This window comes from Lissotriton vulgaris, chromosome 7, assembly GCF_964263255.1.
Source record: "Lissotriton vulgaris chromosome 7, aLisVul1.2, whole genome shotgun sequence".
NCBI classification, from domain to species: domain Eukaryota; kingdom Metazoa; phylum Chordata; class Amphibia; order Caudata; family Salamandridae; genus Lissotriton; species Lissotriton vulgaris.
This window is the reverse complement of record NC_141695.1, coordinates 1205226620-1205251557: the sequence shown is the minus strand read 5'-3', so window position 1 is coordinate 1205251557 and position 24938 is coordinate 1205226620. Positions and strand designations below refer to the sequence as shown.

At 48.5% G+C, this 24938-nt stretch overlaps 1 protein-coding gene across 6 annotated transcripts in view; it reads left to right on the top strand.

The window, feature by feature from the left end:
• Positions 1 to 24938, top strand: part of LOC147703187 (uncharacterized) — a 901849-nt gene that overhangs the window by 179821 nt on the left and 697090 nt on the right. For all 6 annotated transcript variants that reach the window (XM_086931719.1, XM_086931718.1, XM_086931717.1 and 3 more), the window contains exon 3: positions 20966 to 21067. In XM_086931719.1, the coding sequence (XP_086787845.1) occupies positions 20966 to 21067 (102 nt within the window). The remainder of the gene's footprint in view (positions 1 to 20965; positions 21068 to 24938) is intronic.

Sequence of the window (24938 nt, the reverse complement as noted above, 5' to 3'; positions counted from 1 at the left end):
GAAGTGCACAGTGGACCAAGAAATGTTTCGGGAGGAGAAGACCAATCTGACATGGGCCCACTCTTCTGGAAAAAGCTGGAAAGCACTTTAAAAAAATGTTGTACTCCTATTACTACATGACTAGATTCAATAGAGAATAGATTAGTCTGCCTCGAACTCTCAGTCGCATCACTCCAGAAGCAAGCGGGTACGAGGGTTACTGACTCTGTTCTTCGGCAGACAAAAACTTCAGGCCTAAGGCCAACCGATTCTAACGCTGCTGCAGCATCTAATAGTCCTACTGTCCCCATCCAAAGATCCTCTGCCTTAACCTCTGATACCTTACCCTCCAGCTTGCCACCAGGTGCAAATACTGCTATAAGGGACAAACCTCATCAAACAGCTGCTGATAACACAGCACCAAGACCTAAAAATCCCCCCTTGGCCCAGAACACCGATCCCTTGCCCAACATCGATCTTCCACCACAATCAGCGCCTTATGTGGGGGTTTTGGCGGGGGTCCCTGCTCTGTCTCAGGGAAAAAGGGAGACCTATGCAGAACTCAAAAATAAGTGCACCTTCTGGCTCAACCAGAAACGGCCACTTCCAACAAACATTACAGCAGAAATTCTCTTTGCAAGGAGAGTGAACTGGATTGGCAAGAGCACCAAAACTATTGTGGGGGACTGTCATTATTAATTTCAGAGACTGGAGGTGTCGAATTCATTTGTAATTGGCCCCAAAACACTCTGCTGCCCGGAATCTTTACACTGCCACTGTCCCACTTTTACGAACCCCGGTATCAAACCGTGAGAGACTTATTCCCACAGGTTGAAAAGTTGAATTAATGTCCTCCAGGGAACATCATGCTCTTTTATAGATTTGATGCTTTATCTGGCTTGGGCGACTGCGACTGACGCTTTGAGTCCCAAACGTCTGCACAGAATAGCATATCCTTAAATAACGGGGGATCTGTGGAAAAGGGACTCAGGCGAGATCTTGATCAGTCACCATTAGATGCTACATTGGAGTTGAAGGGTGTAGAGGACCGTACTGACTTCACATCCTTCAGTGATGAATTCCCCTTGGTTGGGGACTCATCACTAAGAGGTCCAACATTAATTCTACCAGCACCCACTACTACCGTTCCCACCCCTGTACCATCTAATTTAGCACGAAATGGGCCCATGAATGCCCCTGATGGATTAATCAATCTGGTTAATCGTGGCAAACAGCCACCTAGTATTTATAACCATAATAAAACATTAAAAATTCTAACCTGGAACATAGCGGGCCTCGCCGCCAATCAGGATAATCCTGACTGGTGTGCTTTTGTAGACCTCCACGGGATATGTATATTTCAGGAAACATGGGCTCTTAACCGTATACATAGACCGGGTTATGTTACGTTTATGGAGCCAGCTCTGAAGGGCCCTAGAGGTAGACCATCGGGGGGACTATGTATTTGGGTGGGTGCTCACCTTGGGCTTTCTGTAAAAAGAATTGATACTAACAGCCCTGACATAACCTGCATCATACTGTCACATATTAAAACACCTACATTGGCACTCATTAATATTTACACGAGGCCAGCAGGACAGGGGGGCACCTCCAAAACCTTAGACTCTTTGACCTCCCTTTTGTACTCCCTCCCGGGAGACGTTGAGTTGATTGGTGGTGACTTCAATTGTCACTACGAACCACTCACTGGAGTCCACCTCACCCCAACAGAAGAGGACGAAATATGGTCAATCTCCCATCCTAGCATGTACCCAGCTAAACAATGGTCATCCACGGTCCTCCAGCTAACCTCCATAACCTACTCTTTTTCTATTAGAGCATGTAATGGGCGCTTTAAGGGGGACAGCCCAGGCCAATCAACTTATAGTGCTAGGGGACATTCCTCTGTAATTGATTACTTCATGGTTAGTATGCCCCTATGGCCCAGGATTCTAAACTTTCAAGTCTCTAGTCGTACGGAAAGCGACCACAACCCATTGTTAATTGAGATTAACTTTGACTTGATAACTGAGACCACTGAAACTTACGAAAATAGTGATCTCGGAATAATCCAAGGTGGGAGGAGAATTAGATGGGCCAACATGAAGAAATCCACAGATGAATTGGCTAAATTGTACCGGAGTATAATCCCCCTCCTAGAAAGGGCAAACTTAATTATGACTCAACCTTTTAGTGATAATGTACAAAGGTCCCTGGTAGGGTTGCATGAGGAACTAATTGATTTATTGGCAAAGTCCTTTTATATAACTATGCCTAGTAAACCTAACCCTTTCGTTATTAAACACCCCTGGTTTATTGGGGGATGCAAAGAAATGAAGCAGGGGCTACTCATGGCATTGAAACAAGGTACCCCGGCCGCCGTGATTGAAGCCAGACGTGCCTATAAACTAATGATTTTTAATGCAAAAAAAGAGTGGGAAGAAGATGCCATCCGACTCGCACTTGAGGCCAAAGATACACGGTCCTTCTGGAACTTAGTTCACACAGGGAAATCAGAAGGTAGGACCTCAATTGATCCAAATATATCTGAAGAATCTTGGTCTTTATATTTTAAAGAGTTATACTCTATCCCCCTAACACCAAATAGTTTAGTCCCTACTGTTTTAACGGATTTGGACCCTAATTGCCCAACACCGCTTTTTACCCTAGATGAGATTCTTATTGCAGTACATTCTCTGCAATCTAACAAAGCTCCTGGGCTAGATAGGATACCAGGTGACTTCTTCAAAGAAGAACCAGTAGTATGGGCCCCCTATCTGCTATTACTCTAATGCAATTTTGCAGGGTATACCTTTGCCAGCCACATGGCTGGGGGCGGAGATTATCCCATCTTTAAGAAGGGTTCTCCGTCTGAACCATCAAATTATAGGCCAATCAGCCTCATTGATGTTAGTCAGAAAATCTATGCGAGACTACTTTTACAACGCCTACAGGACTGGGTAAACGATAATAATATACTGACCCCCCCCCCCCCTCCAGGCAGGCTTTAGGCCCAAAACGTCTACAATTGACCAACTCTTCCGGCTCCAGGTTCTTTACTGGAAGCATGTTATCCTGGACCGGGGAAGTTTATATCTAACGTTTGTGGACCTAAAGTCAGCCTTTGATATGGTGGATCGTAACCAACTCTGGGCAATGTTATCATTAATGGGGGTGCCACTCTACTTATGCCATCAATTTAAACATCTACACGATGGCACCTATGCTAGAGTGCGTTTTGGGAAGTATGGTCAGTTAACAGGGCCCTTCCCGGTTGAGAAAGGGGTTAGGCAGGGCTGCGTTCTTGCCCCGACCCTCTTCACCCTTTTTCTTAATGGGCTCATTGAAGACCTACTATCAATTAATGACATTGGCTCTCCAACATTAGCCTCGCTGAGGTTTCCTGCTTTAATGTTTGCAGATGATACTCTGCTCCTATCAAAATCCCCTATGGGTATGCAGAGGGTTTTAAACCAGTTTATCAAATTCTGCAAACACAGAAATCTAGTAGTTAACATCAACAAGACCAAGTATATGGTATTTAATGCCAACACCACCAAGTGTCCTCACCCCATGATGGAAAGTAGACCGTTAGAAAGATTCCCAACATTTGACTATCTAGGGTTGACTCTCGCAGACAAAATGGGGTGGGGAGCACAAATGGCTAAGGCAAACCTAAAACTAGTACAGACAAGTGGGGGAATTTTAAAAGTTCAAAAAAACTGTGCGAATAAAATTATAAGTGCCCCATTGGAAATCTTTAAAGTACAAGCAAGATCTTCCTCCCTTTATGGGGCGGAACTTTGGGGACATGTTCCTTCTACTGACCTAACTATCACAGAAAACAATTTCATTAGGCAAATCCTAACCATGCTCAGAAGTACTCCTGTAGTTCCACTTAGGCTGGACCTGAATATTAGGCCTATAGCCGAAATCATCGCCTCACGCCCCCTTTATTGGAGGAGGCTCTGGAGCACCCCCGAGCTGGAAAACTACAAAAGGGAACTAGAGGTGGTTCTAGCCTCCCCAGGGGCAGGTAGAATTCCATGGTTACGCTTTGTAAGACAGTCTCTTGCTCAAATTGGATACGAAAATCTGTGGTTAAATCCCGAGGTCGCACTCCACTATTTCCAAAAAAACCTTGTCCAGTGCTGTGAGGGACTTTAGCCTCCGGAGGACCATCAGCTCAGCATCGCCAACGAGCCTGATTGGTACCTTCCTGAGCCATAAGTCCACATACAGCTTTGAACAAGAAATTGACGTAATCCAACCCACTCTAGCAAAGAAGCTGTACCTACAGTTTAGATATGGAACGTTGCCCCTCTATTCTACGACGGGGGCCCAATCCATTTATGCCCCGGCTGTAGAACCAAAAATGAAACCACCCTACATGTTACTCTGTTCTGTCCAGCCTATTCACACATACGAAGAAAGTGGATAATACAATTATGTAACAATCTGGGCATAAGGGACTACCAAGTTTTCTTTAGGATCTTAGTCCGACATGAACCCTTTGATAGTGTTTGCTATCACTTAATTTCTGTTTTCTATGTGGTCTATACGAACGAAATCACTTAAATGACATGCCATTTTATTTTTAACCTGTTGAGACGCGATAAATATTTTGTACCAACAAATGCTATTTTAACTTTACAAATTTTTAAGATTTTTTAAAATGTTATTGTCTTAAATAATTTGTCTTCGCCCCTCTGATTGCATACGATGTATTTTAATATTACAAATGAACTGTGGAAAAGTGAAAACGTATATTGCATGTACTTTTATGGTTAAAACTAACCGAAATAAAGTTTATTGAATGAAAAAGACTATCCGGAATAGACTGGCAGCGAGGCAAGAAATGCAGAGGTCGGCGCCAGAATCAGACATCTTCGATGAGGAAGAACTAGGTAGCGCTGAAGAAACGGATCAAGACGAAGAACAATACTCGCAGCACGATTCCGAAAATTACTTCGAAGAGGACTAAGAAATCGTCGATCTCGAGGAATACGATCAAGACGACATTGTAGCGGTTGAAGAAGACTCCGATAACGACGAGGGGCGAACAGTGAGTACACCGCCCCATATAGACACTACACCAATATCAGAGACTCTGGTCGAGGCATCACCAGTGGGCCTTAGCCAAGATCTACACTTTCGTTCTACAGCCCCGCAGTACCGCCCGGCTAAGAACATATTCGAAAAGTTCTCGACACGCCATACGGCGCCGGTTCCATTGAAACCGAAACTCGTCGACTACAGTCTTCGGACCTAATGTCGTTGATCCAAAAGTAGTTAAGCAAAAGGTCCTCGAGTCGAAGGCCGTAGTCTCAACACAACCTTTGAAGCCAAAGACCGTCAAGTCGACATCGAAGACAAAATCTGTCGAGTCGAGCTTGAAACCAAGAGCCGTCAAGTCCACCTCGCGGCCCAAACAAGTCGATTCGACGCAAAAGCACATCGAATCAATATCCAAGCCAAAGCACGTCTAATCGAGCAAACAAGCCTCAAATATCGACAAAGGGAAAAACACTGTCGACGAAAGTAAAAGGCCGACGCCCAAGACTAACGTCGAACCGAAAGTGAAACCTACCATGGACAAAAACAAAGCGGTCAAGCAGAAGCCCCTCGATCCGAAAAAAGGCATCGAGCCGCAACCACATACACCTAAAACACCTTAAGAGACTGTCGAACCAAACAAACCGCTCGGTACGAAAAAGGTGGTGAAACCTGCTAAGGACATCCAGCCGACAATGTGTCGAAACATCAAAAACTCGTCGAAACATCAAAAGCGGTCGAGCCAAGTAAACCTACAGACCCAAAATCTGGCAAACCAAAAGCTACGGCACCAAAGGCAAAGACTGTGGAGGAAGAGCTTATTCACCCAGACCCCTCCACAGAGTACCAGTCAAAGCTGTACATTGACCCAGCAACTGGCAAATTGACTGTGTATACAAAAAAGAAAAGGCCTCTGCCAATAGCAGACTTTCCTAGAATACCACTCAAAAAGAAACGGAACTGTGCTACCTCTCCTATCCTTTTTAAACCTATCAATCCAGCCATGCCTACAACCCCATATGACCCGGCATCACCTGACTACAACCCAGATGATGATCAAGATGCAGATGTGGGGTTTGGCTATCCACAAAACCCAACTGGAGACTCCAACCAACAGCCATGGGGTGCAGGAGGGGACCCAGATAATGAGGGGACTCTGCCCATTACAGAACCAGCAGTTTACCCAACCAAGCCATCCCCCACTGAAGATACAGTGGCCTTTAATTCTTTATTTGATAGAGCAGCTACCTACCATAACATAGATATGCACTCTGATGCTATTGAAGAATTTCTCTTTGATACACTTACATCTGAGAGACATGTAAAAACACTCCCCATGTTAAAGGGCGTCTTAAAACATGCACATGACATTTTTTAAGGACACTGCTAGGGCACGGGTCATTAACTCTAGATTTGAAAAGAAATATAATGTGGCACCTATTGATCCTACATACATAAAAGGCCAGCTACCCCTGGACTCCCTTGTGGTGTCCAACGCACGTAAGAGGGATAACTCCCAGACTACCGGAGAGGCTGCTCCTCCAGACAAAGAGTCAGAAATCTATGAGGCATCAGGCAAAAGAGTAGCAGCTCAAGCAGCAATCTCTTGGAGAATTGCCAACACACAGGCCCTGCTGGCCAGATATGACAGGGCGCATTCTGACCGCCTAGAAGAAATTCTACACTTACCTGACCCTTTTAAACAGCAGGCAGATGCCCTAGACGCGTCTGATACAGCTGCCAGATCCATCAATACAAGCGCGCTGCTAAGGCGCCACGCATGGCTTCGCATATCAGGTTTTAAGAATGAGGTCCAATCCACTATTCTTAATCAGCCCATCAACCCAGACTTTTTATTTGGTCCAGCAGTTGACTCGATTCTGGACAAAATGAAAAGGATGCAGATACAGCGAAGCCCATGGGAGCTCTCCAGTCCCAACAACACCGGGGCTCCTTTCGTTGCTCCAATTATAGAGGAGGAGCCAGAAGTAATACCTCACAGCAATCCACCACCTACAAGACTAACACGCAATCCACGTACAACAAGAACACCAACAGGGGTGGATACAGGGGCAATAACACCAAAGGAAGGGGTCGTGGAGGCAATGCAAATAGATCCTCCACTAACACCAAACTTCTTGGCACTACCCCCAGACCATATAACTCCGGTCGGGGAAAGACTACAACATTTTCTGCCAGTCTGGTTAAATATCACTACAGACAAGTGGGTCAGGCAAATTATCCAACATGGCTATTGCCTCAAACTCACTTCAACACCTCCCAACATACCACCCGTGCACCGTCCTATGTCACAGGAACATATAACACTACTGCAGCAAGAGGTCATCAGTATGCTGCAGAAGGGGGCCATAGAACCAGTCACATTACATCATCAGGGAACAGGAGTATACTCCCTATACTTCCAAATTCCAAAGGAGGACAGGTCTCTCGGACCAATATTGGACCTCAGGCCCCTCAACCTGTACATTTTGTCGGAGCTTTTTCATATGCTCACTCTCCAGCAAGTCCTACCATTGCTTCGCAAGGGAGACTTCCAAGCAACTCTAGACCTCAAAGACGCATACTTTCATATTCCAATACACCCTGCTCACAGAAAGTATCTCAGGTTCACCATTCAAGGACCGCACTACCAGTTCAAAGTCCTACCATTTGGTGTCACAACAGCCCCACGAGTCTTCACCAAATGTCTAGCTAAAGTGGCGCCACATCTCAGAAGGCAACACTTCCATGTGTACTCATATCTGGACGATTGGCTAATACACGCGCCATCAGCCCAGCAGTGTGCCAACCATATGTCGAAAACCATCCATCTCCTGCACAGTTTAGGCTTCTCGCTAAACTACCCAAAATCACATCTGCAACCCTCCCATGTACAACAATACTTGGGAGCAACTATAGATACACTGGCAGCAAAAGCATATCCCAACACAGCACGGATCAACGGAATGCAAACACTGATTCAAAGGTTCAGACCTCAACATATTACCAGCTCGAGTGTTTATGCAACTAATAGGTATGATGGCCTCGTGCATATTCATAGTCCCTCATGCCAGGCTACATATGCGTCCGCTCCAAGAGTGCCTAGCAAGGTAGTGGAATCAGGCTCCGGGGCAATTACAGGACCTAGTGTTGGTGACCAGTCGTGCATACAACTCTCTGCATTGGAGGAATCCACAAAACCTTTGCAAAGGTAGACTGTTCCAAGAGCCTGTCCCACAAATAGTGTTAACCGCGGACGCATCCCTACTAGGGTGGGGAGCCCATGTCCTTAAATACACAGTCCAGAGACTCTGGACTGTAGAACTAAAGATGCACATAAACCTGCTGGAGTTGATGGCAATCTTTCTAGCCCTAAAAGCTTTCAAGACACACTTATGCAACAAAACTGTGTTGATCCGGACGGACAACATGACAGCTATGTACTATATTCAAAAACAGGGAGGAACACTAACGACAGCTGCCGCACCTAGCTCAAGCAATGTGGAAATGGGCCATTCAGAGGAACATGTTTCTCATGGCAGAGCACCTCCCAGGCATGGAAAATCAAGTAGCCGACCTGCTCAGCAGGCACAGTCAACGAATGGGAGATTCACCCCAAAGTGCTCCAACCATTCTTCCGGAAGTGGGGACATCCGGAGATAGATCTGTTTGCCACAAGCAAATGCAAAATGCCAGTACTTTGCCGCCAGGTTCCCACATCCACAGTCTCAAGGCAATGCGATATGGATGAACTGGTCAGGCAAATTTGCGAACGTATTTCCCCCAGCTCCATTGATACCGCTAGTGGCACGCAAACTACGTCAACATTCACTGACTCTAATCCTAGTTGCTCCCACATGGGCAAGGCAACCATGGTACACAACGTTCCTAGGACTGTCAGTGGTGCCTCATCAAAGACTGAGACTCACACCCAATCTCCTAACTCAGAGCCATGGAGAAATCCAACATCCAGATCCGCAACAGCTGAACCTGGCGATCTGGCTCCTGAAATCCTAGAGTTTGGATACCTAAACTTGCCTCCAGACTGTATGAACATTATCAAGGAGGCAAGAAAACCCACTACCAGGGCATGTTATGCAGCGAAATGGAAACGTTTCGTCATTTACTGCAGTAACAATGATATAAACCCACTTGATGCTTCAACTCAAAACATCATTTGCTATCTCTTGCACCTACAACGCTGCAATTTAGCATATTCATCCATCAGAATACATTTAGCTGCGTTAGCAGCATATCTTCAAAACAGGCAACACCTTTCACTATTTAGGGTGCCAGCGATTAAGGCGTTTATGGAAGGACTCAAACGCTTAATTCCTCCAAGACACCCACCTTCACCAGTCTGGAATCTGGACATTGTTTTAACCAGACTTATGGGACCACCTTTTGAGCCACTACACTATTGCAAAATGCAATTTCTTACTTGGAAGGTGGCTTTCCTTATTGCCATTACTTCGCTTCGAAGAGTTGGCGAGCTCCAAGCCTCAACTATTCAAGAGCCATTCATACAAATGCATGCAAATAGAGTAGTTCTCAGAACAAACCCTAAATTCATGCCAAAGGTGGTATCCCATTTCCACATACATCAAACCATCGAACTGCCAGTGTTCTTTCAAAATCCACAGACAGTAGCTGAAAGGGCCTTGCATAATCTAGATGTCAAGAGCTCTGCTATACTATATAGACAGAACTAAGGCATTTCGAAAAACAAAACAGTTTGTTGCTTTCTCACCGCAACACAAAGGCAACCCTGTTTCAAAATCCGGTATAGCCAGATGGATCGTAAAATGCATCCAAATATGTTATTTAGAAGCCAAACGCACCTTAACAGTTCCCCCTAGGGCGCATTCCACACGCAAGCTAGGGGCATCCATGGCTTTCCTGGGTGATATTCCTTTACACGAAATTTGTAAAGCAGCCACATGGACAACCACACATACATTTACAAAACACTATTGTGTAGATGTACATTCAAAACAGCAAGCTGCTGTAGTACAGGCTGTTCTCAAAACTCTTTTCCAAGCTGCTTCGGCTGACGGGTAGCCACCGCTAAGGGAGATACTGCTATACATTCTATGCATAGATATAAATTCAGCAGCCCACATGCCTCGAACGGAATATGCTACTTACCAGTATGCATCTGTTCTTAGCATGTAGGGCTGCTGACATTCATATCGCCCACCCACCTCCCCGGTGCCTGTCGCAGCCGCAGAATTCACTATTTGCATGGACATCTCTTACTGTACTATACTTCATCTCTGCCACAATGGCGAAAAACAATCTGAGGATGGAGAGGATGCCCATGCGCACTGTAGTCCAGGGGAGGAGCCACCTATCTCGTGATACTTTGAAGACTCTTCCAGGACAACAATGTGCACTCATCCGGACCCAACACTAGGAGGTGATCTATGCACAGATATGAATGTCAGCAGCCCTACATGCCAAGAACAGATGCATACTGGTAAGTAGCATATTCGTTACTGCCCTGTCCATCCCGACAGGCGAGAAAATTAGTTATTCAGGAGACGTACTCCTCTAAAATGCTAGCCACACCTTTAGTGAGTGAATGTTTTAAAATCTATCTTGGTGCATTGTTGGGCTTTAATGATTAGTTATTTAATGCATGCTTGTAACTGAAAAATACTTTGAAAAAACAGTTTTATTCCAACTCTGGACTACACTGTAACTACAACCTCATTGTAAATTTTACCGGTTTTTATAGTAAGTCTTTATTTCGGTTTGTTTTCAGTACCATAAAAGAAACAAGCATATAGATCTTGCATGGCAATCAGAATAAAAGGTACTGTAGATTAAAAATACTTATACAGGCTCATGATAGTTTAAAAAGAGATAAGAATTAAGATAAAAAGCTTATCACAAAGATACAATATGTAGATAGTGCAAATATAAGCATATTACAATATTTAAAAGATGTGTCCTAACATCAAAATCTGAAAGAAACAGGTTAGTATTAGATTCCTTACCTTAGAATATCCCCAGGCGTCAGTCTGGATCCGGAAACTTTTGCGTAGCAGTACCCCTGCGCGTCGGTAGGCGTCATCTGCAGGCGTCCCCTGTGGCTCCGCGTCCGTCGTCGGCGCCGTTCGCCGTCGCTGGAGTATATAGACGCCGCCTCCGCGCGCTGACGTCAGTTCTTCTTTTTTGCCGCGCCGTTAGCGCAGATCCGAGAAGTGCAGTACTCCGGTCTTTTGACCAAGTTTTTGAACTTTGATCTTTTTTGACTATTCTTACTGTGCCGGTAGGATGCCCGGATTTAAGAACTGTGACGACTGTGACCGTACGATGTCGGTCACAGACCATCACCGACTCTGCCTCCGGTGCCTGGGCCCCGACCACGACGTGGACGCCTGCGTCGATTGCCGGGCCTTGACGAATAAAGCTAGACGTGAGCGGTCCCGCAAGCTGCTCGAGCTCTGGGTGTCTGCCCCGCGTCGAGCGGTCCCGGTCCGGCTGGAGCGTAAGGGAGCGATCGAGGGAGCGGTCGCGGAGCCGTCAGGAGCGCTCCGGGAGTAGTCACCATTCCTCTGGTTCCTCAGGTAGGAAGCACAAGAAGTCGGGACGTCATAGTACCCCCGACTCCCCCCCCGACGCGGCCGGGGGTTCGGGTGGCCCCACCCCCGCGGCTCCGCATGAGTCGCCGACGCGGCCTGCTCCATACCCTCCGGTCCCTGGGCAAGGCGTGTCGCCCGAGGAGATAGAAGCGTTCCTCATGGCCATGAGGGCTCTGTCTCCTCGCCGGGTTCTGCGGCGCCTTCGGGCCCTGTGGTCCCGTCCGGGGGCCCTAGCGGTTCGGGTGCTCCTGCCTCGACGCCGTCGGGTGCTCCGGCGCCGCCGACGGCTCCGGCGCCGCAGGAACCCTCGGGGTCGACGCCAGCTGGTCAACCGGCCTCTCCGGCGCCGATTCCATCGGGGCAACCCCTGGCGCCGCCCCCGGCTCCGGCCGGCGCTCCGGCACCGGGCAGCGCCGCCCCCATTCCCTCTTCGACTCCGGACGCGGAGTCGGACCGTCGTCGTCAGACGCAGAGTCCGACGCCGATGGGGCCTGTGAACCCCGAGGAGCGGGTCTACATTGTTGATTCAGAGTATGGTGAAGATGTAGATTACGGAGAGGAGTGGGAGGGGTCTGAGGACCCTCTGACCCGCGAGTGTCAGTACGACGTGGACTGGACGGGTGACTTGGGTGACGCCAGTGGTCTGTAGGACTCCCCCCAACCCTGGCTTTCTCGCCTCCTACTGTGGCTTCGGAGGGGGCAGCTTATTCAGTGGTGTTGATGAGGGCTGCCAAGGCCCTAAACCTTGTGCTCCCCGTCGCGGCCGTGAGGACTAACATCCTCACTGAGGTCCTCAAACCGCAGTCATGCCCACAGGAGCCACTGCTACCGTTCAACGAGGCCTTAACTGACATTCTTTTGGGCACGTGGTCCAGGCCCGCTTCAGGTTCGCCTGTTGATAGGAACGTGGCCAGACGACACCGTCCGTGTTCGGACGACCCCAAGTTTCTGTCCACCCATCCCACCCCTGAGAGTCTGGTGATCCAGGCCTCCACTTCCCAGACCGCATTCCCGTCGGCCCCGCCCGACAGGGAATCAAAGAGGTACGACCAGTATGGCAAAAAGGTCTTCTCGTCCCTGAGTCTGGGACTGCGGTCTTGCAACACCGCATGCCTCTTGGGCCGTTGCACCCGCTCGCTGTGGGATACGGTCGCGGACCTGCTGCCTGAATGCCCGCTGGAGGTATGGGCTAAACTCGGCAAGGCTATGATTGAAGGCCGAGACGCAGCAAGATACTCCATCAGGTGTGGTCTTGATACGACCGACTCGCTGGGCAGAGCGATGTCCACGACGGTGGCGATTCGTCGCCACGCCTGGCTGAGATCCGCCAACTTCTCGGCAGATGTCCAGAATGCATTAATGGACATGCCGTTTGGCAGTCGCCTGTTTGGCGACAAAGCGGACCACGCGCTGGAGTGCTTCAAGGACTCCAGGGTCACGGCCAAGTCCTTGGGTCTCTCGACCCAGCGCCAGCAAACTGGTTCGTTTCGCTCCTTTCGTGGCCAAGGAAGGGGCGGTCCCACACGTGCTGCCAGCCACGCGCCGCAACAGACTTATCAACGCGGTGGCGGCCGTATCAAACCGCCGTGGTGGCGGTCGGGGACAGCGGCGAGGTCAGGCCACACCTCCCCCCGCAGCATCTGCCACTAAATCCTCCTAGTCCGTGCTTTCAGGCCCATGTGACGCCGGTGGGGGGCAGGGTTCGCCATCACCTCTCCCACTGGCGCACAATAACATCGGACAGGTGGGTGCTGCAGCTCGTCCGAAGGGGCTACTCCCTCCCCTTCGAGACCACTCCTCCAGCCATGCCACCGCAGAACCACCGTGTGTCGGGGGACCACTTGGCACTTCTGAGGGAGGAAGTTACGGTCCGCTTGGCCAAGGGGGCCATCGAGCGCGTTCCTGGGCCAGAAGTAGGACGTGGTTGCTATTCCCACTACTTTCTGGTACCCAAGAAGGACAAAGGGGGCCTACGTCCTATCTTGGACCTAAGGAACGTCAACGGCTTCCTCCGGAAGGAGAAGTTCAAGATGTTGACATTGGCTCAGGTCTTGGCTGCTCTAGACCCGCATGACTGGATGGTAGCGTTGGACTTGCAGGATGCGTATTTTCACATCCCCGTCCTGCCGGCCCACCGGCGTTACCTGCAGTTCACGGTAGGCCACGAGCACTTTCAGTTTATCGTGCTCCCCTTCGGCCTTACCAGCGCCCCACGGGTGTTCACAAAGGTGATGGCGGTGGTCGCAGCTCATCTGCGCAGATTGGGGGGTTCAGTCTTCCCCTATCTAGACGACTGGTTGTTGAAGGCGGGCTCGCCCCAGACAGTCGTCCACCACCTTCAGATGACGGCAGACCTCCTGCACGAGCTGGGGTTCTCCATCAATGTGCTGAAATCACACCTGTGTCCCTCTCAAAAGCTCCTTTTCATCGGAGCGGTTCTCGACTCGGCGCAGTTTCGGGTCTATCCTCCGGAACGCCGAGTCCAGGATATACAGGCTTTGATTCCCATCTTTCAGCCGTTATCCCGGGTTTCGGTCAGGTTGACGCTGCGGCTGCCTGGGCTGATGGCTTCCTGCATCCTTCTGGTGCATCCCGCCGGTGGCGGATGCGGGCTCTGCAGTGGGACCTGAAGTTTCAGTGGGCTCAGCATCAGGGCAACCTGTCCGACCATGTCTTGATCTCAGAGGGCACTGCAAGACAACTGCAGTGGTGGCTTACGGACCGCAATTGGGTCAGAGGCAGATCTCTCTCCCTTCCCCAACCGGAGCACGTTGTTGTGATGGACGTGTCCCTCCAGGGCTGGGGTGGCCATTTGGGAGAGGCAGAGATCAGAGGCATCTGGTCTCCGGCGGAGTCCCGGCTCCATATAAACCTGTTGGAGCTCCGGGCGATTCGTTCGGCACTGAAAGCATTCCTCCCCTTTGTCAACGGGAGTGTAGTGCAGGTGTTCACGGACAACACCACCGCAATGTGGTACTGCAACAAGCAGGGCAGGGTGGGGTCGTGGACCCTTTGCCAGGAGGCTCTGCGCCTCTGGCAATGGCTGGAACGTCAGGGCGTGACTGACGGTTCAACACCTGGCGGGTTCTCTGAATGCCAGGGCGGACGAACTCAGCCGTCGGTGCTCGATGGATCACGAATGGCGTCTGAACTAGGACGTGGCGCAAGGCCTCTTTCGGCAATGGGGAGAGCCTTGGTTAGATCTATTCGCCACAGAAGAGAACGCGCAATGTCATCAGTTCTGCGCGTTGGATTTTCCAAGACGGCACTCGCACGGCGACGCCTTTCGGCGCGAGTGGAGTTTCGGTCTGTTATACGCCTTTCCGCCTATACCACTTCTGCCCAGAGTGCTGAAGATCAGGCGCGACCGGGCCCAAGTCATCCTTGTGGCTCCGGACTGGGCTCGAAGGTACTGGTATCCCGAGCTACTCAGCATGTCAGTCGGTCCCCCGATCCGCCTGCCCCTTCAGGAGGACCTTCTGTCGCAGCAGCAGGGGACTGTCCTCCACCCGAACCTTTCCAGCCTCCACCTCCATGCGTGGAGATTGAGCGGCGGCAGTTGAGGCCATTTGACTTGCCTCCTGAAGTCTGTGATGTGATTCTGGCAGCCAGGCGTTCCTCCACGAAATCGGTATACGCCTGTCGGTGGAACAAGCTTGTGGCATGGTGCACAGCAAAGGCTGTGGATCCTCTCTGCCCCTCTTTCTGAGGTTCTTCTCTTCCTTCTTTCTCTTGCCCGGCAGGGCTCTGCTCTGGGCACTATCAAGGGCTACCTTTCTGCCCTTTCGACCTTTCTAAGGCTACCTGATCAACCTTCTTTGTTCAAGTCACCCATTGTAACAAGATTCTTGAAGGGCATCACACACATGTATCCCCCTGTTCCGTTTGTGATGCCTCAGTGGGACTTGAACCTGGTTCTAACCTTCTTGATGTGTGCTCCCTTTGAGCCACTTCATTCCTGTCCTCTCCGTCTCCTGACGTTAAAGACGGCCTTCCTGGTTGCCATCACCTCTGCCAGGAGAGTGAGTGAGCTCCAGGCTCTTTCTGTCAAACCTCCTTTCATGTCAGTTCATTTAGACAAGGTGGTTCTGAGAACTAGACCTTCTTTCCTGCCCAAAGTTGTCTCTGCTTTTCACATCGGGCATTCCATCACCCTCCCTTCCTTCTTCCCGCCTCTGCATCCTTCAAAGAATGAAGAGCGGCTCCATCGTCTGGACCCAGAACGTGCGCTTAGATTTTATATGGATCGCACACGCCAGTTCCGGGTGGATGACCAACTGTTTGTTGGCTACGTGGGTGCGAAGAAGGGACGGGCGGTACATAAATGGACCATCTCTCGATGGGTCGTTCTGTGCATCAAAGCGTGCTACTCTTTGGCTCGGAAGGATCCTCCTGTTGGGCTGAGGGCCCATTCCACTCGGGCCACGGCGGCTACTACTGCCCTGGGCCGGGGACTCCCCTTGCAGGACATTTGCCAGGCGGCTACGTGGGCCTGGCAAATGTCCTGCAGGGATGGCTTCTTTGGCCGTTCGGTCCTCCAGGACTTTCTGGTGTAGCATTGTATTGGTTTGCAGACCCACCACCGGGGTTGGTATTGCTGGGGTATCTATTCTAAGGTAAGGAATCTAATACTAACCTGTTTCTTTCAGATGAACAAGTTACTTACCTTTGGTAACGATATATCTGTAAGAAACAGTAGTTAGTATTAGATTCCTTACCGCCCCACCCATCCTCCACGTTCTGCGAACTGATACCTAGGGTTAAGGACATCCCTTTCAGGGCCCTAGTTTCGAATGGCACCAGTGTTGGTTCTCACATGGCTCTGCGTGTTCTGGCGCGGAAAAGTTGTGTGCAAAGAACTGACGTCAGCGCGCGGAGGCGGCGTCTATATACTCCAGCGACGTCATCACGGCGCACGACGCCGACGACGGACGCGGAGCCGCAGGGGACGCCTGCAGACGACGCCTACCGACGCGCAGGGGTACTGCTACGCAAAAGTTTCCGGATCCAGACTGACGCCTGGGGATATTCTAAGGTAAGGAATCTAATACCAACTACTGTTTCTTACAGATATATCGTTACCGAAGGTAAGTAACTTGTTCATTAAAACCGCAAGCAATCCAAATATTTACAATCCAAAGTGCTAGTGCGACATACACGCCCATCTGTTCAGATCATTTGGGTTTCAATTCCTTTACTTCCTTCAAATCAATAAAATCGATAGGGCCCTCCTTCTAATTGACCATAATTTACCCAAAAATGTTGCTGTTGCACAAGCAAAAAATGGTCTTGCATCTGACTTCAGAATACGTAGGGCTTCTTTATGACTGTGTCCCTAAGTGCCTACATACCGGGATAAGCCAGTTCCTTCTGGGTCTGGCGTAGGCAGGGCAAGCAAAAAATACATGGCCTATTGTTTCTTTAGGGCAAGGGCAAGAAGGACAGCCCTTGGACTGTGATGTATTTGTCCTCCAGGTATTAGTGAAGGCATTGATAGGTAGGCAACCATGTCTAAATATAGTGTATAATTTCCTATCTTCTGGCACTTTTATTAAATCAAGGAAGCTTTCTAGCCGACTGCTAGATTTAATATCAAAGAACAGGTCAGTTAACAGCCATGTCGTGTTTTCATAAAATTCTTCTGTTCTGCCCAAGCCCAAAACTCTAGTTTTAGCATATCCCTAGAGTATGTTGGAGGGTTACCTTCTAGCTCCTTAGGCACACCTATGTCCGCCCGGATGGTATTTATGTAGTTAATCCACCCAATTTTATGGTTTGTGTCCAGGGCAGAAACTTCATTAAAAGCAGATGCATAGGACATCAGTTCTGGAGTTGTAACTAATCTGTGCCAATAAAGCAAGGGACGTAGGCTCACCAGGTCATTGATAAACTTCACACCCAGATCTAGTTTCAAGGGGAGGAGGGAGGTGCTCAGTGGGAGTGATAACAGGCTTCTAAGAAACTTATTTTATATTCTCGAGAGGATGTTAACGTTTATAGAGCCCCTCAGTTCGGCTCCATAGATTACACTGCTTACTACCTTAGACCTTCAGTGCAGGGGCTACAGGCCTAGTGTACGAGAGACAATGTTCCTATCGCAGCGCCCCAGTTAAATGGGAACATTTCGGGGATGCCCTCTCTAGATGTTTCTTCCATACCATTCCCTCAGATAACTTGATTCCCAGATAATCAAAGGAGCTCACTCGTTCGAGCGGAACATTATCAAGAACCAAGTAACCCTTAAAGGATTTGTGAGGATTTAGCATCAAGTTGATTCTGGGTCTCTGTTTTTTTCCTTGGATTTCTGATTGCGCTGGGACGCCTCGTCGCTGAGGCAGCCATGCGCATTACAAATCTTTTATGAATAAATAACTTCATTTTAGTTGTGTTGATGACCAAACCCCTCTCGTCACAAGTTCTTAAAAGCAATTTAAACGTTTCTGTAAGCCCATGGGGGTTTTAGACACTAAAAGAGTGTCGTCTGCAAACAACAAAGTAGCTATTTTATGATTAGCCAGCGATGGAGCATCGGCCAGGGTAGAGCACAAAAGATCAGCCACCTGATTTACATATAGGGAGAAGAGGGTGGGGGCCAGGATGCACCCTTGGCGCTCCCACCTCCTGATTTTGAATGGCTCCGTGTTTTTGTCCCTGGTTTCCCCACCTTACACAGGCAGTTATTTATATAGCGACCCCCTTGCTAATTACTTGGCTTCTTGGTGCTGATTCATACTAGATTGTTTATTTTGATTGATAGAACAGTGATTTCTTATTGTGTAAGGTCATTCCCTAGACAGCGTTTGGGTGTGTGGTTTTGAGTGTGGGGGTTGTCTTTCTAGCAGTATTCCATAAGTCAAGTAGCTGAGTGCTCATGACCTAACCTCACTACTGTGTCTTGGTTTGCAGTTGTGTTTTGGGCCTTTCCTCCTGAGCTTTGTCTTCTTATGGTAGTTTGTCGCACGTTTGGGGCAAATTGACCTTCTGGTGTATTGTATTCTTCTAATAGCCATGTTTCGTTAAAGTTAGTAGCTGTGCTGTTTTACTTCTGCTGGCCGATCTAACATAATCTAATTTTGGAAGAAAGTATCTTGGTGATTGATTGGCATCTAGTCTGAAGCAGGCTTCCTAGAGATATCCTGACTGTCTGGTGGTCTGTTCTCGTGTGGTTGGATCCTATCACTTGCCCCTGGTTCCTGAGTTTCCCTATTTATCGTTTCAAAGTGCTGACTTCACCCTTAGGGACCACTAAATCCAGATTGAAAAGGTTTGGTATTTGAGACCTACACATTTTCGGCATCAGGAGTTGTGAAACTTCTAGACCATTCATAAGGTGAACAGTCTCCTTTGACAGGGTGTGGTGTTGAAGGATTCTAGCTTCTTTCCAAATTCCTTTCAGTCAAACCTATGTAAATGATTCCCCATTGGCAAGAGATGGTGCTATAGTGCCATTAATCTGTTTGAGGTGGAGAGGAAGGTGGTGTATCGCGCATAGTAGGCTGGTATGGATATTGTGTATTGCACAATAGGGTCTGGGTGGGATTGGATTGGTAACTAGTGTGTGTAATTGAATTTTAGGCTTTAACGATAAGTCAGGCCTCAAAAAATCCTAAAAATGTTACTAGACCTGCAGGTCTAGTGACTTAAATAATCTACTCGACCTATTTGTAATGCTCTTGAGACAAACTTGTTTCAAATGATGTGATAGTTCGCAAATAATTTAATTCATTTATCCGTCATCATCTTAATTATCACACATGCGAACACCTTCAAATGTGCGAGTTTAACCACATATAGGATACACATGAACCCTGACTTGCCTCTTAGTTCATTAACAGCATTTTCATCAGTGCCGGGGCAGGAATGTTTTTTAAATCATGTTTAAAAACGGTGACTTTAAATAAATACATAACTAAAGCATCAAGTGGCAGCACGCTGCCATTTGTAATCCGCAGATTTTACATTGAAATGGCCACACACTTTCCCACTGACATGCAGCGTTACTGATAAACCTATACGTTGCACAAGGAGTGTTTGGAAATAGTTTCTGAAAATGTCACTTGCACATCACCAAGGGAGGTGTTCTGGTTTGTTTTGCTCTTATTTAACTCTGTTTGCATCACACTTCTTATTTACAAAAAATGTGCTTTTGTAATTCCTGATATATTTTGAAATATTTGTAATAGGCTAGTTATTTAAATGTTGTTACTTTTTTGTTAAGTGAACTGTCTAAAGATGCCAGTTATTTTTTTCTCTCTAGTATGAGAGTGAAAAATAAAACTCATTTTCCAAGCAGCAATTAGTTAAAAGAAAAACTTGACATTTGATCTTTCCTTGAACAGGGAGCAAATGTGACAAGCTAAAACAAGATTTAATGGCATCTTTATTGCTCATTCACTTTCTGAATGAACAGAACTGTTCCTTTCCAGCAGGAGTTTACTTGCCAGATGGGTCTAGTGGGTGCTAAAAACAGCTCGATCTGATTAAATGTTACTCGCAATTGGGAGATTTTTCGAGGCCTGATAAGGATATTTAGGCAAGTTCTGGAGATGCGTGGTGTCGGTGTGTGAGGTATGCAGCATTTGCTTTTGCATGTTGGGATATTGTGTTGTCATCTTGCATATAATGGTCTGGTGATGAGCCTGGAGTGTGTAAGTAACTAGATGGTGAGGCTGGGAAGGTGTTAGCAAGTTGGTTCAGGAAAGGGGATAGGAGGTTGTTACAGTAGCTAAAAGTATGTCACATTTCTATTATTGAGGATGAAAGTTTAGAGATAGAAAGGGGGAGAACTGGACCCATGAAGAATGAAGTGACATGTGGTGAGGGAGTATCAGGAAGGCCATAAAAAGCAGGAGGGTCATAATACATTCAAGTATATGCCTAACTGTGGGTAACAAATGTAATGTTTTGAGTTCATGGGATAGCAATGGAATATGAGATTTAGGTTGTGCATGCTTATATGCGGCTGTGTGTTGCCCTGGAGTTGCTTGGACTCGAAGTTTAGTTGGTTAGTGGCGGGAAAGAAAACTGAGGTAAAGGGATAGATAAGATCTAGTAGAGGGTGCAGTGATCGATTGACTTATTTTGTGTTGGTCATGTGATTGGAGCTAGAGTGGAATAGTACAGGGAGTGTTCCGTAAATCAGCAGTGAAGACAGAAAAAAAGCCCACCTTTCCTTTTCACTGTTAAGAGTTTGAGCTGCAGGTATTCAGGTCCTTTGCCATAGTGGGCACTGTGAGTGATGTTTAGGGATACTATACTGATGAGCATTGCCACTACCATGTTTTATGCTTCATTGTTAAATCATATATCTTTACCTCCTCTCATGCTCTTGTGTAACACAGGTATGCAGGACCAGAGATCCAGGAGAAGGTCGCCACGTTCAGACAGATGCTGTTGGAGAAAGACCTAGCTTTAGGAAAAGAGGAAGAGAAGGCAAAGACCAAGTAAGCTATATGACTCGAATGCCACAACCATATTTTCCTAAAATTGTTAAACTTTATTAAAAATGCTGCATCTGATGTTAAGCCATACATTGCATCAGTAAATGTCTCTTCAGAAAGCATCCCACGTCTGCATTAAATATTCCTTTCACTGACTGTAGAAAAGTGCCCCTTTTTGTCCTGGTCACTCCCACTTTTTGCCTGGTAAATGATGTGAATACAACTAAACATGCACTGGATCCCTGCTAACCAGGGCCCCAGCGAAGGACCACTTCCCCAAATCTATACAATTGTTCCCCCAATTTTTAAAAACCCTTTAGCACCCTCTATAAGTCCCTAGTAAGTGGCACCCTGATACTCATGGCTTGAGGTACTAAAGAGGGTCTCTAAGGCCTGCAGCATGAACTGTGCCAACCTGAGACCCTTCAAGTACATGCAAGACTGCCATTGGAGGCTGCGTGCTTTAGTGCAGACAAACGTGAAAACACGACATGTCACACATGCCTGTATGCCATGTCCCTTACTGCTGCATATATTTGTAAGTCACACCTACAGCAGGCCTAAACGTCCTAAGGCAAGATTCTGAATATCCCATGTGAGGGCATACCTGCATAAGCAGATATGCCCCCGTGCTGGTCAGTCCATTTGCTGCCAGTACAAGTGACTAGGAAAGCCATTTTTATTAAATGTTCTGGATACTGGCAAAAACTAGTTCCCCAGCTACCTGATGGTTTCACTGAAAATAGTTTGGTATCAAATAACTTGTATTGATAAACTCTCACTGCCAGTGTTGGATTTACTAATACATGTTTTCAGGGGGTACCTTATAGGTGCCCCTGAAAACTTAGCAGCCACTGGTGGACTTGCTGACTGGTTTCTGCCAGCCTGCCACCTGAAACACTATCTGACAGCCTAGGGTGGGATCATTTGGCTCTCAGGAGACCCTGAATAAAAGCCTTTCCGGGAATACGGTGGAACACTCCCTTCCACAGGATGACCTGCTGATTAGCCTCCCTGGCCCGGGTAGCTTCAAGGAGCTGCCGCCTTTGAAATGTGAGCGTGGCTCCCCTCACAGGAGAGGGAGCCGCCCCCTTGGCACCTGAACAAGTGGCAAAATTAGCTAGTCAGGTAGGTGTGCCACCTCCAGACTAATATCACCCCTAAGGTGGGCTATTGTGAGGTGGACCCAATTTTTTTTCTTCATTTTTTCTCTCCAGAAGTAGCCATTTTTGTGATGGCATACTTAAGAATTCTGGCACAGGGTATTGCCCACTTCCCACAGGAAGTGATCATATAGGGGGCGTAGTGACCTCAAGGGTCAGTAGCCCATTGGCTACAACCCTACACTTCCCTAAATTCAGTATTTAGGGTAGCCCCTGGCAGCAGAGAAGCAGATCCTGACGTCCTAAGGAGAGTACACAGATGAGCCACAAAAGCAGAGTGGAAGGAAGCAGCAGCTGACCTGGTTTCAACCCTGCCAGCCTGTCTGCATTTCTCGTCCAAAACTGCACCAAAGTTGACTTATCTTGCAGCTGTTTACTCCAAAAACTCTGGAGGACTGCCTGCCTTCGATAAAGACCCAAGACCTCCCATGAAAGGTGAACCTGTTCTCCTGCACTTTTTAGGAAATGGGAAGCAAGAGACTTTGAGGCCACAACTGCCAAAATGTTTACATTTGGAGCAACCACTGCACCCAATACTTACGGCCAGACTTTAAGTTGACCAATGATGTCAACATGGTCTTCCAGCCCTTCAGAGCCTGAGTCCATTGTGCTTTCACCACTTGTGAACTCCTCCGCATCACCTCCGCATCACCTGCAGCCTATGCAAGTAGGCCCCCTCGACCGCTACTGCTTCTGGTAAGAAAAGACAATGCCTAAGTCACCTCAGGCCAACTGCTCTCTCTAAAATGGATTCCATGTACCTTAGGTACATTTCCAATTGGTACTGGGCCACCTTATCAGACCCTGTAACTCAGGGCATAGGTGTACCCAGGGCCTACCAGGGGCTGAAGCATGTAATATGCCACCCCTGGATGGCCATCTAAATCTGACACAACTGGCTGCACGACAGCTGGGGCAAGGTGGTGTAATAACCCTTTGCTTTAGATATAGTATACCTATATCTAACCCTAAAAATGGACACACAGATTCCTGTCAGTCACTCCTATGGCAGGCCTTGACAATCCTGAAGGCAGAGTGCTTGGAATCGTGTGAGATGGTGCTCTGGCATGAGCTGAGCCCGTTTGCAGCTTGCGGAACCAAGTCCTAATAGCTGTTCCATGATAACGCATACCATATACTCTTAAGTGCATTATAATCCTCGCGGTTAAATGCTATCTTTGGTATTGCTTTATCAAAACATGTCGAGTAAGGTGTCATACGAATTGGAATACTAACCCCTCGCCAATTCTGGCGACGGGGTTAGCATTCCACCCTTCTAGAGGGACACGACATGTATGTTACTGTAAACATCGGTTAAAGTTAACTCGAGCCTCAGCATCACAAAATGGATGCTGCCACCACAGACACAAGTCTGACCCCCTGCAGCTGGGAGTCCTTCCAGCGAGGGCAGCTTGGACAAAGGGTTTCCTGTCAGGGGCGGTGCTAGCACCATCCCAGGCAGGGTTTTGTGTATCCTGGGTAGGCAGGGCTTTACAGGAAGGTGACTGCAAGTGGCACCCCGGTGCTCACTACGCATCTGCCGGCTAGAACCAGTTCCAGGGGCACACCAGCCCCTGAGCTGGGGAAAGTCCGGCATGGGAGAGGGGTGTAACCACCCCCCTTCCTGGTCCCACCCCTAGGGCAGGACCTAGTCGCGTACCCACCCCTTTCTTTAGGATAAAGGCAGGAGCGGGGACCCTTCCAAATTAGATCATCTTTGAATCAAGAAACCACTTTCTACGAAAGGTTAGAGGCGGCAGACCCGAGAGCAGAGGACGGCCCGGGACCAGGGTTCGATTCCCGGAGCGGCTGGTTTCTGGACCAGGGTCAGCGGACTCGATAATTCTCTCGCCTCGGTGCCCACTCTGATCAGCGATCACACTCGGCAACTCTGGGCATTAGCTTGCCTCATCTTCACTAACGGCCCCACCAGACCGCCGGGGATGCCTGGTCTCACCCTGGAGATACCCATTAAGGGACCATCTCTCAGGGAAGCCAGGAAGGGTTTCGCAGCGGTCGAAGCGCCTTGGGACCCTACGGGTAAGTAGTGCGCTATATAAATGCCTATACATTTACATTCTTAAGATTTCTCCCTTGTGGCTAAGGAGTAGTCACCCTGCACCCGCAGGCACCATCAAGAACTCTGCGGTTTGCTGCACGTCCTTCCTCCGGAATCCGACTGACCAGCTCGACGAGACCTGGCTTCCCTGGCACCTCTGACCTCTACCTACCTCTACAGCGAAGCTGAGAACCGTAGGTGCGACGAGACCTCGAGGGACCGGCCATCATCAGAACTGCACGATTTCTATCCAGCACGACCGCCGAGGGATCCTCTGGTGAGTGCTTTGGGGTCCGAGAAGCCCCGACCCTGAGCAGCTCCAGCACCGAAGACCAGCCCCCCAGCATCCACGAGATCGGCGTGGGGCCCTTCTGCTTTTTGGCTGCTCACCGCGTTGTCTGGCTACTAGCCCGCTGGCTTGTGGCCTTCCCGACGACGCCCGACGACATCACCACCACTGCTGGTCTGGTTGCTCCAGACTGGCCCTTGCTCCCTTCCAAAAGAGGAGCACCCCGGACCCTCCTGGTCCACTACAGACGCCATTTTAGGTCCACCGCTTGGGCTTGAATTTGCCAAGACTTGTTGCCCCAATCCTGGGTCCAGCGACGTCGACAGCATCAACCATCGTGGGACAGCTTGCACCTCCATCCTG